Below are 14,993 nucleotides of genomic sequence, written 5' to 3' on the forward strand. Positions count from 1 at the left end.
ATTCCAAAGATGCATTCGACGGAGGATGTACTTCCGTTTACTACGAAACACTGCCCAGCCTAAACGGAAAACCGACAAGGTGTTGTACCTGTAGGGGGAGGCGGCAGAGAGTTGATGTTGGGTTTGATATCGGTCAGGAACGGGGACTTCACGTCCTGTCCTGGTGACATGTAAGGTGGCATGTTACTGCCAGGCGTCATGGGTGGGGTGGGGTTACCAGGGAGGGGCGAGCTGGGGTACCCTGGCATCGCTCGCCCCGGCTGTCAGCAGAGAGAGAAGAAACGGCAGAAAGGAGGGGAGGGAGGGTGGGAAAGAATGAGAGAAGATATCAGACCAGATCATTTCACCCTTACACGCACAAGGAGCCGTTTATTTCAATGTAAGTCTAGTTCAGACACGATCTGAGCATCTTGCATGCAAGGAAGGCCTCCTTGCTTCTGGTAAGAAAGCCTCTCCATTTTTAAGACCTTAAAATTGTGCACCCAGAAATACAGTCAGGGTTCAAGCGCAGAGCACGTGTGATTAGGGGGAGAAGTCCAGGGCCTGCTGAAGCGAGATTCTTACCCCATTGACAGCAGGCTGGCTGAAGCTGCTGTAGCCCCCTGGCCCTGCCCCTGCCCCTGGAAGGCTGGTGCCCTGTCCATTAAACTGCTCGGCCGCCTGGGGAACAAACAGGGCAGAGTGAGACCTCCAGCACACGTGAAGCGGAAGGCTGTCAGATTCTGCCGTCTTGAGACGTTAACGCTGCATCGCCTGGCAGTCCGCGCACTTAACTAGTGAGTGACCCTGGCTAACAATGGCAGTGCCTTCTTTTTATCCCCTACTAATTAAGGATCCCGAAATACAGGACTTCACAGTGCTGAATGATTCCAGTGGATGCTCTCTCTCTCTCTCTCTCTCGTATAACTTGCACCCACACTCTGGAATGCTCATTTTATTACCAGAGATTAAAACGCTCAACAGATGACCTATGTTCTAACCCACATCACCTATATCAATCCCCCCTGCATTCGTTTAGCCAGATATTTGGGAGCAGCTAGTGCACAGATGTAAACTGATCAAGGCCTTTCAGAACAAACTGGGACTACAGAACCCAGTGGCAGCGCTATTTGGTTTCGCACTCCTCTGTTCGTGTCACTGCAAGGGCGGTTCTTGAAACGCTGTGTGAAAGCGGCCAGGGGCCCGTGCGTTTTACTGCTCTTGACGCACCTTGTAATATTGCCCCGGGTTGCCAGGACCCGGGGGGTACTGCCCCATGCCGCCCTGCTGCATTGGCATCCTGTGCCCGGGGTAAGAGGGTGAGGGGGCAGAGCGCTGGGCGCCGGGGCCGTGGTACTGCATGGGCTGACCTGCGTATGGCCCCCCGCTGCCCATCCCGGGACCGTACTGCTGGCCTGGGAAACCCTGAGCACAAAGAGGGGAGAAAAAGTCAGGAGAGGCAGAAAAAACTAACAGTGAGACGTGTAGAAGCCACAGATCGTTCGGCACTGGAGCAAGCTGGCTTCAAGGACATCTTCCGGGCCTTCACGTGCAGAAACTCCCAAGTGACCCTGCCGTTAATACATGAGCAGGTTAATACAAGAAAAGCCCCTGCACAGTTCCCCACTGCAGCAGAGCCCTTGCAGTACAACCTGAGAACAAGCAGACTGCAGCAGGGGTCAGACAGAACCCAGAGGAAAACCAGGCCGCTGGTGAAAGTGCCGGTGGACCAGTAGGTGGCGCTCTCTCATCTTAACCAGTCCTCCCAAGCCCAATGCCCCAGCATGGTGACCGGGGACACTATGCTGTAGGTGTTGCCGTTGTACAGGGGCGAAACACGGGTGCTGAATACCTGCTTTTCCCCAAAGTTTAGAAGGATTTTATGTTTAGAAGGATCCCTGCTAACTTTGATCCCATGCTTTCATTGAACAAGCTTACCCAACACAGCCCTCTTGATTCAACTGGTGAAGCAATTCCTCACTCCTCCCCCTGATACGCTGTGTAACGTATATGTATTTGTAAAGTGTATTGGAATAGGAAGTGCTATAAAAATGCCATTATAATCATCATCAGAGATGTCCTCCTGTATCTCATGGTAGATCCCAGACTCACCTCAGAGTTATAAGGCCTTTTCAGGCCCTGTTGTGGGCGTGGTGGCCCCTGGGGGCCCCCAGGGTACCCTGGGTGCTGAGGAAGCCGCTGGCCCTGTGAGTTATACAGGGGCGCCATGGAGGGGGGTCGGGAGGGGCCCATGCCTGTGGCGGTCATGCCAGGGGGTCCTCTAGGGCCCGAGTGAGGCAGGAACTGGCTGTTATAGGAGGAAGCGCCACCCATCTGCAACAGAGGGAAGGCAGCACTGACATCACTGTTCATAAACCTGCAGTTCATTCGGTCAGTAGGTTTTATTTTAAAATTGTCACTACTATTGGCAGTGGATCAGCATGCAAGTGAATCCTCCCTTTTTTGTTCTGAAAATGAAAATTGAAAAAAAGTTGTCCCCCGTTTTAAATTTTAATATATAAACCAAAAATTAAATGTATGATGGGCTTGTTTCCACATTTTCTATTTTTTGCAACAAAAAGAAGGTTTGATTATATGAAATTAAAGAAAAAGATTCTACTTTAATATGTACAAAGAATCGAAGTCAACACAGAAGAAGCGGACACAATTACTTGTAGAACCACTGTTGAGACTGGTCTGGCATCCTGGTGGGGCCAAAATTAAAAATGTGTACAACTGTGATCACTGTTATAAAAGACATAGCTGTACTGGAACCAGTCCAAAAAAGAATAACCAAGGGAATGGGAATGGACCGACAGGCTGAAGGAACTGAAGGTTTTAGACTTGAACAGAGAAGAGTCTGAGGGAACTTGATAGAAATATTTAAAATGTTAGAGGTACTGACACAGTCAATACAGTGAACTTCTTTCCAACTCGCAGTAAAACATTAACTAGAGATCACACGTAGAAAAAGGTGCCGTCATGTAGTTATCTTGATGAACCCGATATCCTTGCTTCCTTCAAGAAACAGGAGAGTGAGAGCCCTGGGTCAATGAACTAATGACTATGTCCAAGACTGCCCGAATGGCCTCCTCGTTTGTAACCCCACTCAGGTTCTTGCGACGTACTCAGACACTGGCGTGAGCATGACTTTGCACATCGTATTCTGATGGCAGTCCTTCTGGAGCCACCTGTCTCAAGTCCGAAGAGCAAAGTATGTTTTAGAAATGTCTAAAAAGAAAAAAGAAAACCGGGTGGGTCTTTCTCGGCCTGCAGCTATGAAGCCTGTGACCACACACAGGGAAGAAAGAGGAAGTGGAGAGAGACACCTCTGACACGCCCACCACCAATCCCCTCCTCTTTGAAAAGGGGGGGTCATGGGCTGCACAGCCTTGCGCCCGGAGGCTCAGCGGTGATTGGAGGAGAGCCGTGTCCGTCACCGATGGCACTGTGTGCCTTGAAGAACACGGGAGGCTGCAGGGCTCTAACGGTCACATGTGCTAACTAATCCCACCCTTTCCTGATGCTCAGCCAATTGCAAGCAGCCACTGGGGGAATCCCGATTGTAGTCGGCTAGAAACAACCCAGGCTCGAACCCGGAACACAAAAAACGAGAGGAAAAGCATGTAGAGGATTTGCAATCACAGTATTAATTCAACGCTTTTACTGTACTGGGTTGCACACATTTTCCACCGGAATCACACAAAATGTTCCCCTCACTTCTCGAAGTGTAAAAGGAAATAAGCACAATCAGCCAACCAAGCATCAGTATGTCCACAGCAATAAATGACTAGAATTTCCTTAAGTGCACACTTAAAAAAAAATATTTACTCAAATTGTATTTTATCAGCTAAGTATCTTACACCTTTTGGTTTCTTTTTACACTTGTATTTCAAAAAACCCATGCCCACTACATTTAAAATGAATACAAGTAAATAAAACAGGGACATAACACTCTAAGGGCTAAGGCTATATCTGTGTGGTTTCAAAATGACTGTTTTCTTATGTCTGAATTAAATCACGGCGCACACCAACAGCAGAGCATGAACTCGGACGCGTCGCGCACGCATCTCTGAAAACAGAAATTCAATATCGCAGTCAAAACGTAATGTTGCGAAAAACAGAAATCAAACCCAAACTATTTCTTTGAAATTTTAGGGATTGAAAAAGAAATGAAAACAAAAACAGTACGGTGCTTCTTTTTTTCTCCCAAGGTCTTTATGGGGAAACAAATGAGAAAAAAAGAGCCAGATCCTCCTGTTCTGAGGTTGGATTTTGAAACCACTGCGACCAGCAGGCTTGCACTGTCTCATTGCAGCAGGATTGACTAAGGAAATTCCCACCGGCGGCCACAAGGGGGAGCAACACCCCTAAAGGACAGCAGCCACTGTCAGTCAGGCTGGCTACCTTACCGCCACCGGTAGGTAGTGTGCGTGTCAGAGCCTCGCTGCGTGGATGAGGGCGAGCCTGTATTTGCAGGTCACAGCGTCAGGGGGCCACTCTCCAGATGAGTTAGCGACAGCACAAGTCTCGTGTTGCCACAGTACGATCACGATCCAGTGGCCTTGCCTGCAGGTGACTTACCGGTCCGTAGTTCAGCTCCTGGTTTTGTTTCTCCTGTATCGCCGCCACCGCCGTGGCCGTGGCCGTCGCCGTGGCAGCCGCCGCGGCCACCGCGGCCGCCGCCGCCGCCTGGGTGAAGTCGGCAGAGGGACGCACGCCGTGGGGGGGCATCCCCATCGACCCACCGCCACTGCTGGGGTAGCTGCGGGAGACAGAGAGGAGAGAGACCGGGCGTCAGCACACCACCTTGTGGATACGGGCCCTGATCCCGACACCAGATCCCGCACGGCGCACACCAACGCGCCCGCTTCGCTCGTCGGCCGAGGCTGGGTGGCACAGCTGTTCACCAGAGCCTCTTTTTCCCCTGCTGCCATCCCCCACCAGTCCCCAGAAACAACCCAACGCAAGGCTCTCATCCAGCTGTTTCCTGAAAGAACCCAGACTGTCTGGATCGGCTGGGCAGCTTGTTCCACACTCCTACAACCCCTTGCGTAAAGCAGAGCCTCCCTGCACTTTCTGCACAGTTTTCTTTCGTCTTCAGAATCGTGCTCCAAGAGTGCTGCCTGCCGTGATTTTAAGTGGGTGGACTCGGCCGACTCTGAAAACGTGAATCGGGTCGCCTCGGAGTGTTCTCTGCTCAAGAATGAAAAGGTTCAGGTCTTTCACCGTGTCGGGCGACGCCGCCAGCACTGCTGCTCTGCAGGCAGGGTGTGCAAAACCACTCTCTTTTTTTTTTTTTACTCTGCGCAACACAGACATTTGCATAATGGTGCCGCCTGAGCCGCACTGAGAAACACTTTCAGTTTTAAGATCCCTCCGAGACGACGCTCCACTTGACGAGCTCGTCAGCCGAGGCACTTAAAAGAATTGCGGGCCTCACTTGACGAGAGTTAACCTGTCATCTGACACTTCTGTCATTCGATCAGCTGTAACTCGGCACCCTGCGGCCCTCACTCTCATCGTGCTGCCATGTGAAATTATTTAAACTGCCTCTGAAATGTTTTTGTCTGAATAGTAAGCAACTCGAAGTAAACACACAGGCATGTGTGTAGCTGGAGTGAAAAGACAGAGACCTGCTGTCACACAGGACATTTGCACCAGTGGGCGGTGCTCATGCGGGCACCATCACCCGTGCCCTCGTGTGGCCGATACCCCCCAGTCGCTCTCTGCGACGCCAAGCTGCTGCCAATGATGGATTGCTGCGGGCATCATCGTGCTACTCCTGAGAGCCCGGGATCCTATTCTTGCAATAATGAAAGACTTTCACGAAAGAAAACCCAGGACTCGCTCTTATCTGAAATGAAAAAATCCCACCTATGTATTGCACGATATGAGAAATAAAATCGTGAGGCCAAGGTCACACCATGTGGTCGGATAATTGACTTGAGGTTCTTCAACCCTTAAAACCGCCTGATAAGGCTTTCGGATCAATGAACTGCTAGGAATTAGCTGCACGATTACAGAGGTGCCAAGAGAGGCGCCCTCTGCAAACGCTCTCTTCCGTTCTCACTGCGCGGAAATCTTCCGGTCAGAGGCGCGTGTGCCCTCACCTGCCCCCGTATCCCGGCCCGCCGGGGTAGCCCCCTCCCGGCCGGCCGTACAGCCCCTGCTGCATATAGCCCTTGCTGGGCTCGGGGTATCCCTGCTGGCCCATGAACTGCGGAGAGCTCATTCCCGGGCTGCTGCCGGGCATCATGTGACCACCAGCCGAGTTTCCACCTGGACCCATGGGATTGCCCAGCACCTGCTTGAGAGGGAGGGGGCCAGAGAGGAAGAAGAAGGAGGCGGATGAAGATCCTGCGTTTGCGAGCAGCCCGCAACGCAAACAGCTGACGGAAGGACAGGACCAAATCTGACTGCACAACAGAGGTGAGCAAAAACAGTCTTCACAGAAGGTGTTGCACCCAAATTCACAACAGAAACAGAAGCAGGACAATAAGGTACAGTCTGACCACAATACAAAACAACACCCAGAAATAAGCACACAGTGTCATAAAGATGTAGATGCAAAGATGGAGAGAGGAAGGAATAGAGGAGGCCCACACGAAGGGCAACAGAGATCAGAGCAGGACTGGATGCAGAGACTGAGAATGAGCTCTAGAACAGGCTGTTCTAGTGGAAGAAGGAGCCACTGCTGTCGCAACATTGCCGAAGGGTCACTACCCTACCTGGCTGGGCGAGGGATTGGTCACCCCCCACACAGTGGTTACCACCGAGAGGGAACCTGCTGGCTGATTGCTGCCTTGCTGCCAAGAGACAGGGTCATATGGGTAGGAGCCGTCACTGTACGGGGCAGAGAGAGACAGCAGGGTTATAAAGCCTTGTAGTGGAGGAATTCCCACTCAGGACTGAATCCCACAGCCCATGCACCTCTCTGTTCTATCAGCTGTGTGTGAGGGTCGGTCTGCCTGATGCCAATAATGACACAGCCCTGCATTGGTCAGCGCATCACCACTGACTAATGTGACACTGTGTGTGGGTTTTTCTTTCCTAGCTGACATCACAGTTACATACAGTGTGCGAGTGTGGCTTACTCACTGCCTAAGCAATCTGACTGAGCACGTATGTGTCACCCTCTAGTCTCTGAGCGTGGCGCCCGGGCGTGTGTGGCTGCACACTTCTTGATCTGCGCGCGCCGAGTGTGTGTGTGTGTGCGCGCGCGCGCGTGTGTCCGAGAACATTCACACAGTCACATGCTCAAGCAGCACACGGAGCTCTCTGCTGCGTTTCCATGGAGACACCACTGTCACCTAGAGACGAGGAAGAGCGGTTGTGCCTCGGAGAAAGAGTGAGAGAGTGCGCGAGAGGGAGGGAGGGATAGTGAGGGTGTGTGTGTGTGTCGCACTGAAGAATCATTTTTGCAACACATACCGGATTCCTACAATCCGCTTGGTCCTGTATAATTCATCCCCTCGGAGGACATGGCCTGAGGTCAGCTTTGTGTTAACCCTTCATCTTTTTACCTTTGCTGCTGAATCTGTATTTAACATCACCCCTCTCCCTGACGCGAAACCCAGCCTCCCAGCCATACACAGTCATTTTACACATCCTGGGGCAAGAGAGGTTAAATAACTAAGCTGACTGAAAACCTTCCAGACTACATCATTGGAACAGGCTGAAGACACATTGCAGCAGATCCTGGGCTTTAACTATTTATTACACCTCTTGCCGAATGAATGGAAACATGTAATAGAAGCAGCAGATACACAGAGATGACACTTCCTAGCTTTTACAAAAGTGTTCTTTGTATATCTGCTACATGTTCTTTCCTGGATGGTAGTATTTAATGTGAGAGGACAGTATGGTGCTGAACTGTACTTCAGTACAGAATGGCAGGGTGAAACACTTTGATCAAGTGTCTGGGTGCTGTGCTGTGCTGTGCAAGTGTCTTGTACTGTACTGTGGGATAGCATTAGCATGTGAAGATGCAGTGCAGAGTACTGTACAGCAATGTAAGAATTGTCAGGGGGCTTTTGTGGTCAGGTTCCTGACAGAGTAGGCTTCTATCAGTTTCCTCTCTGCACACCACAGGAAGTCAGGCCCTCAGCAACAGGAAATCGGTGTTCCTGAGCACAGATCAGCAGCAAAGCTTATTCAGCCCATAGGCTGAGAGGATACACCTAAAACAGTCGGCCTCTTCATGCCCACCCAACCCAATCACATTACCGCACCGTGCTCACTCAGTCCCAGCCTTGGATGCAGCTGAGCCAATCGCAAACATAGGAAGACTGCTCGCGATTTCCAGACAGCAGAGCTGTCTCTAAAACCGACCGGTCAGTTTTAGAGACAGGTGCACCACCGTCACTGCAGGTGCGGCAGCTACAGTGCAGCGACTGTGCCCGCATGCTTGCTTTTGAGCACTTTTAGTGTTGAGGTTCAGGGTTTCGAATCGGTGTGGAGTGCTGGCGTTTCGATTCGGGCCCACGGCACTGACCTGTGTGGCGTTGGAGGCAGGGCGGGTTTCATGGGGTTGATGGGGTTCATCGGAGGGGCGTGGGGCTCAGCAGGAAGCCCCGATACACCTCAACCCAGCAGGCAGCCTGAGGGACATGGAAAGACAGGGTTACGCACTGCATACACAGTGCACCACGTGCCACACAGACAGACACACTGCTCCTGAAGTTTTGTACACTCACACTACGTCAACGCTGCAGGGCCTGCTCTCAGGCCCTTGCTCAGATCACCAGCGGGCCTTGGTCCCGCTGAAGGGCAGCAGGTGACACTGAGCTCTGGTTTCGCATGTCAAGCGACAATGAGGACCGTGACCAGAGGCCAGCAACCAACCGAACATCCAGCCAGACACACGTCATCTGCCCAGATAGAGACAAAACCGTAGCAGTAGTCCCCCGTCAAGACACGGCTGCTGGGGAAGCAGACCATTTTGGCTAGCTTTTACAAGCAACAGAACCACCTGACAGCACCTCTGCTGTACCTGCTGTGTGAACACGCCTGTCCTGTACAAAGCTACTGCCGCACCTGCCCAGCAGACATTCCCTCTGCTGCACTGACCCCTTGCAAGGACACCAACATCCCGAGCTGTACCGGCTGCAGAGTGGACCAGGCCGGTTTTACTTATCGGCACGCTGCCCTTACTGGGACCAATTGCACTGCGTTCTCTTCCAGGAGAAGCCAAGAGCGATTTCAGACACTCAGCACTGCGGCCACGAGGCGATTCCACGGAGTAATGAGAACAGAGCTGTTTTTCAGCGCCTCCAAATCACACTGACGTCAGCAGGGGGCTCCTACACTTTTGATGCACCACTGTCTCTTTTTTTTTTAAGTGCCTGTGCTGGCGATTCTGCCGCTGACAGCTTTCCTTGGAGACTCCTTTTGTTTCCGCTACAGAAAGGCCACTTTTTCAAGGGAATGCTAAATATAGTGCTGAGAGAAAAGTGTCTTATTCCTCTTCCTTTCGTTTTCTCCAGTCTCCGCAGAAAAACGTCTCATTACGAACGCCGACGGTAACGTGGGGGGGGGGACCATCTTGAACTATCTATGACCGTGCGCCTCCTTCTGTGATACAGGGGTGAGTTCGAAGTTACTGCCAAAGAATTTACCTCTCAAGCTTCTGCTTGAACAAGAGCTGGTCTGTTTGTTCTGCCAAAAACACAGCCCCCCCCTGCTGCCCCACCGGTTGAGGGATCAGCAATCCAGTCCCAGCCCTCACCTCCACCCCACCCCCTATTCTCAATCTCGGGGATAAACCATATTTACTGACATGCTAATTTGTTACAAACATCACTGCCTTCCAACACCACCACCCCACCCCCCTTCTCCCCTTCCTCCTCCTCTCCCTCCCCCCAAATTTAGGTCACTCGGCAGGCAGACAGCCTAAAGTGGAACAGGGAAAGGGGGTGGGGTGGGAGAGGAGAGAAGGACACACACAATGATAATGGAGAGGGAGAGAGTGAGAGAGAGGGGGAAAAAAAACACAAAGAATCCAATACCAAAATAGCGCTCGCAGAGAGAGAGAGAGAGAGAGAGAGAGAGAGAGAGAGAGAGAGAGAGAGAGGAGGAGAAAGGCGAAGGAAAGCATCAGTGAGGAGGAGAAGAGACGGGGAGAGAGAGAGAGAGCTCTCCTGTGGAGCCTGCAGCTCTGCCGCAGACAGGAAATGAGCCCCCAGTCGCCTGACAGAGTTAACTGTTACGGCTGACAGAGGCACGCCGACGCGGGCGGGCTCTGACCGGAGCGACCGGGGCCCGGTGAACTCTCCCTCCCCCGGCCGCTCCCCGGACACCGCTGCGGTCCGAAACACGGGGGGGGGGGGGCAGAACGAGGGAACCCTGCAGTGCCCGCGGCCTGCCCGGACGGCACAGCGGTTCCCCCACTGCTGCGCACACAGCCAGGCGGGCAGCTGGGCACAGGGTTCCAGCTCGGAGGCTGTTGCAATGTTATTTACGAGCCATGAGGTACTGGAGCATGGAGCAGTCCCCCACCCCACACACACACACACACTCACACACTCCGGCCACCTCCTCCCTCTTCCCCTCTCCATGAGCCGGAGCTCCAAGCACACACTGTTCCTGCCCTGGAATGAACAGCACGCGCTGTTCTCTCTCTCTCTCCTTCTCTCTTCCTCTCCGCTCGGCTCTCCACCCCCTCCTCACCTCCCCTCGGTCCATCCTTAATCCATCTCTCCCTCTCCTTCACTTTCTCTTTGTCCTAGCCTCATCCCGACGGGGATCCCGAAAGCCCCGTACGGCCGCCGCCAAGCGCAAACGAGCGCTGGGGAATGTTTTTCTTTGGGGGGGGGGGCAACCTGTTTTGATCCGATGCGGCATTCTTCCCTCACCCTGAAGACAAACGGCCAAACGTCTTTATCCCATTCTCAGGCAGAGCGCTCAGCTCCCAGAGAAGAGGAGGGTGTGGGCCTGCACAAGGTGGCCAGGATTTGCACAGGCTCTCTCAGAAGGGAGATTCTACATTTGGGTGGTACCTGCAAAACAATGCAGAGCACCCCTCCTCTTCTAATCCCACTCCATTGTGCCTGTAACCCCCCTGCTGCCACTGTGGGGTCCCTGGGCCGAGCTCCCTGTACTCACCACCCAGCTGCTCGTCTGGGCAGGGCAGCCAGCAGGTCAGGCCAGCGGAGCTGCTTGAAGCAATTATTTCAATTTGTTGGGTTTTTTAGGAAGATCTAAAAATGACTGATTGCAGGAGGTGTATGCATCATGCATCCTGACTCTTAGTTGTCAGGATATTCCAATCGTGCAATCAAGTGAGAATTCTGGTAATTGAAAAGAGCTTTGCATGTTAATAGGAACAATAAATAACACAGGAAACTGCTGGACTCGGGGACCTTCGACGAGAGGAACTGATGGACTCGCAGTGCGGCTACAGGAAATAACTCTGCAGGAAATTAATGTCATTGGATTGTTTTGTTTTTTTATTATTTTCTGTGAAGGAAAGTTAGGTTACACTGACCCTGACTGAGGTGCTCAGGAACTTTGCTTAATGCTGACAGAGAGAAAACACTGCCGTCCTGAGCCCCAGTGGAGACAGCACTCAGGAGACAGGAGCCCCGCCGCTAACCAGATCCAGCAGGGGGCGCTCACCCTGCGGTCTGTGTGGGTCCCGATGCCCCAGTATAGTGACGGGGACACTATACTGTAAAAAGGCTCCGTCTTTTGGGTGAGATGTAAAACCAAGGTCCTGACTCTTTGAGGTCATTAAAAATCCCAGGGTGTTCCTCGAAAAGAGGAGTGTTACCCCAGCGTCATGGCCAAATTTCGTCCTGGCCTTTCCCAATCATGGCCTCCTGAATCCTCATCTCTTTCCCCATTACTGTAAAGTGCTTCAAGTGGAGTCCCAGAACAGCGCTATATAAGCATAAGAACTATTACTATTAAAAAAGCAAGCTGAACTGTGCCTGATCAAAGCAAGGACACCCCGACACCACGATCTCATCCTGCAGAGCTGTGGTCAGGACAAGTACCCTCACAATCACAGCGGCGAGGGTGGGTCCCACCTGCCCCACCCCCGCCGCTAAAAAAAAAAAAACACATGCGAACTCATGTGGGGGGTTTGTAAGCAGGGACTCCATTCACAAGATTTACAACACCCCCCACTGTCCCTGGAGAAAGGGAGTGTGGGAAGGGGGGGCCGGGGTGGGGCCGTGTTTGACCAGACATTCCTGAGATTGCTGCGCCTGGTCCCGTTCTGCCTCTCGCTGGCCTCTGTCCAGCAGCCAGGGGCTTACCCGAAAAACCCCACCCCACCCCCCTCCGGCCCGCCCTGGGACAGGACTCCCGGGACTCCTGAAAGGCCTTAGGCAGGCGAGGCCCTCGCGTGGCAGAACCCCCGCACACAGCACGTCGCCCCGTGCCGCTGGGTTACGCTGGCATCCTGCGTGCTGCCCCCCCGCGCCAGCGTGGAGCGGGTGCGTGCGCCGCGATGGTGCTCTGCGCCGCGATGGTTGTGGAACTGCGTTGCCATGGCCAAAGGGGTGTGAGGGCAGAAAGGGAAACGTGTGGTGAAACACCACAGAGTCAGTACAAACCGCTGTAGCGGAACAAATTCCTGACACTTACACAGCGCTCTTCTGGACACTCCACTGAGAGCGCTTTAAAAGGTAATGGGGGCTCCCCTCCACCACCAGCAGTGTGCAGCCCCACCTGGATGACAGGACAGCAGCCAAACTGCGCCAGTATGCTCACCGCACACCAGATTATCAGTGGGGAGGAGAGCAGAGTGATGAGGCCAGTTCAGCGATGAGTTATAATCAGGAGGCCATGATTGGGAAAGGCCAGGGGGAAATGTGACCAGGGCACCAGGGTAACACCTCTCCTCCTTTCGAGAAACACCCTGGGATTTTTGATGACCACAGAGAGTCATGACCTTGGTTTTATGTCTCATCCAAAGGATGGCGCCGTTTTACAGTATAGTGTCCCCGTCACTATACTGGGGCATTAGGACCCACAGAGGCGGCAGGGATGAGCGCTCCCTAGTTGTCTCACTAAAACCTTCCAGCAGCAACCTTTTTCCCCAGGAGGTCTCCCATCCAGGTACTGACCAGGTGCACACCTGCTGAGCTCCAGTGGGCTGCCAGCTGCAGAGTCATCTTGCTGCTGCATCTGGTCACCCCCTCGCGCAGCCCCTCTCTCCTCCCTGCAAGACTGCCGCACATCGTCCAAGGGTACGAGCACACACACCCACCCACTACTACTACAGCGCACACCCGCCAAGATCCATCCAGACACGCTTCCAGCTTCTCTCACGCTAGCGATGTCATTCTCATGCCCAGCTGGAACCTCCTCTGTGCACATTTATCAGTAAACGAGCCCGAGTTTGCCTGCAACTCTATAGGCTTTCCTGGGGAGGGGGGAGGAAATTCTCAGCCCATTAAACAGGTGAAACTCCAGCCTCTCAGCAGGAGGACCTCAGATTTGCAGAAGACATTTGTTTCCTCTTTTTTTTTTGGGGGGGGGGGGGGGGAAGTGACACAAATGGGAGGGGAGAAAGAAATTCTCAGCCTAATCAAAAGCACATGGGAGGGAAACACGCACAGGAAGGAAAACACTGATCTGGAAGCAGTCAGAACCCCCGAAAGCCGTCGGTGCTGTTGCAGAGTTGCAGACACAGTCAATGTAGTCCACCCTCCACCTCCCACAGTCACTAAAGAGGGCCAGAGCTCCGACAGCACTAACAATACCGGACTGCGCAGCCCTTAAACAAACCCTGGATCTCCACAACACAGGACCCTGTAGGTCAATCAGCTGACCGGCTGTACCCCAGGAGACTGATCAAGATCAAAAACTGAATTATAAAAAAAAAGAACAAGGCACAAATAAGACTGTCAGCATAAAGTGGTTAAAGCAAAAAAAAAAAGAAATCAGCATAATGCAACACGTCAAACATTAGAAGGAACTGCAAGATGTACAGGGATGAATCACAAGACCCACCTGTTTGGTCTGAACAAGCTTGTTTTCAAGCGCTGCCCCCTTTTTCTGTAATGCATCAGGAACCACACAGTGTGAAGTGGATCTATGTTTGGCGAAATGCACTGGTGGCCAGCTGTAGTTCTCATGCACTCCAAGCTCTTCTTTGGTGCTCTGCATTGCGGTGTTAGGGCGACACATGGGGGCTCCCCAAGATCCCTCCCAGTGCCACCCTCCTCCCTCATGTCAACTCCTGCCAGAGGAGTTCTGCAGAAACCATTCCGCAGAGAGAGGGCAGCAGTACTGGTGTGAGAACGCAAGTCTATCCTGGCTGAACGACACTTTCTGCTTTGAAGCCCTGTTTTCTTATTGGCGAAGCAGAAGAAATAAAATGCTTTTACAATCGCTAAGAGCTCCTCGAGTATTTCATGAACACACTTTTAAGTTCATGCTTGAACGTTTCCAGATAAATGAAACCGGTCTGCTCTGCTGTTTTCACGCAGGGAAGACTACTGCGCCACGATCAGGAGTCTAGCTCAACACCCCAGCTGTGTCAGCATCTGTGCTGGTAGCTGTATAATCACCCCACGCCGCTGCAGGAGAAGGAGTTGATATACACCGCATGCACGATGGCACAGTGGAGGCACAACATCTGTAGGTCATCGTCCCATGCCACCATCTTCAAGTACAGTCCCTGTTCCTGGTTTCGGGCCTGGAGAGGGGTTTTCTCCACCAGCCAACATTGCCGGGATGCCAGCTGTTCTGAATCCTGCCTAGTATAGTCTAGATGGCAAGGTCATGCTGTGCCCAACATACAAGAACGTATCCTGAGGACTGTCTCACTTCCTGGAGGACCTAGTATCTCCCAGGTTTTTGTTCTGACTGGAGTTGTCAATTAACGAAATAATCTTCTTATGTAAGACACATCTAGAACGACTTGATTTACCCACTGTAGCAAAAATCATTCCATCACTATCCCTTTAAATATTAGTATGATTGACTGATCCCCAGAGGATTAGATTTGCACCCATTTTTTCAGCCAACTGTGTTACTAGAACAGCTCAGATGAAGTA

At 52.4% G+C, this 14,993-nt stretch overlaps 1 protein-coding gene across 4 annotated transcripts in view; it reads right to left on the bottom strand.

The window, feature by feature from the left end:
• The window catches only part of zmiz2 (zinc finger, MIZ-type containing 2), a 34,951-nt gene that overhangs the window by 11,172 nt on the left and 8,786 nt on the right, over positions 1-14,993 (bottom strand). Inside the window, exons 2-9 of one of the 4 annotated variants that reach the window (XM_088624327.1) lie at positions 8,477-8,582; positions 6,711-6,825; positions 6,093-6,286; positions 4,564-4,744; positions 2,092-2,313; positions 1,210-1,404; positions 565-660; positions 89-260 (exon numbers count right to left, since the gene is read on the bottom strand). In XM_088624327.1, the coding sequence (XP_088480453.1) occupies positions 89-260; positions 565-660; positions 1,210-1,404; positions 2,092-2,313; positions 4,564-4,744; positions 6,093-6,286; positions 6,711-6,825; positions 8,477-8,526 (1,225 nt within the window). In that variant the 5' untranslated portion in view covers positions 8,527-8,582. Of the gene's footprint in view, positions 1-88; positions 261-564; positions 661-1,209; positions 1,405-2,091; positions 2,314-4,563; positions 4,745-6,092; positions 6,290-6,710; positions 6,826-8,476; positions 8,583-14,993 lie in introns of those variants that run through there. The other 3 variants (XM_088624326.1, XM_088624329.1, XM_088624328.1) reach the window with 3 other exon arrangements.

The sequence above is a fragment of the Lepisosteus platostomus genome, chromosome 3 (genome assembly GCF_059453375.1).
Source record: "Lepisosteus platostomus isolate fLepPlt1 chromosome 3, fLepPlt1.hap1, whole genome shotgun sequence".
Taxonomy (NCBI): domain Eukaryota; kingdom Metazoa; phylum Chordata; class Actinopteri; order Semionotiformes; family Lepisosteidae; genus Lepisosteus; species Lepisosteus platostomus.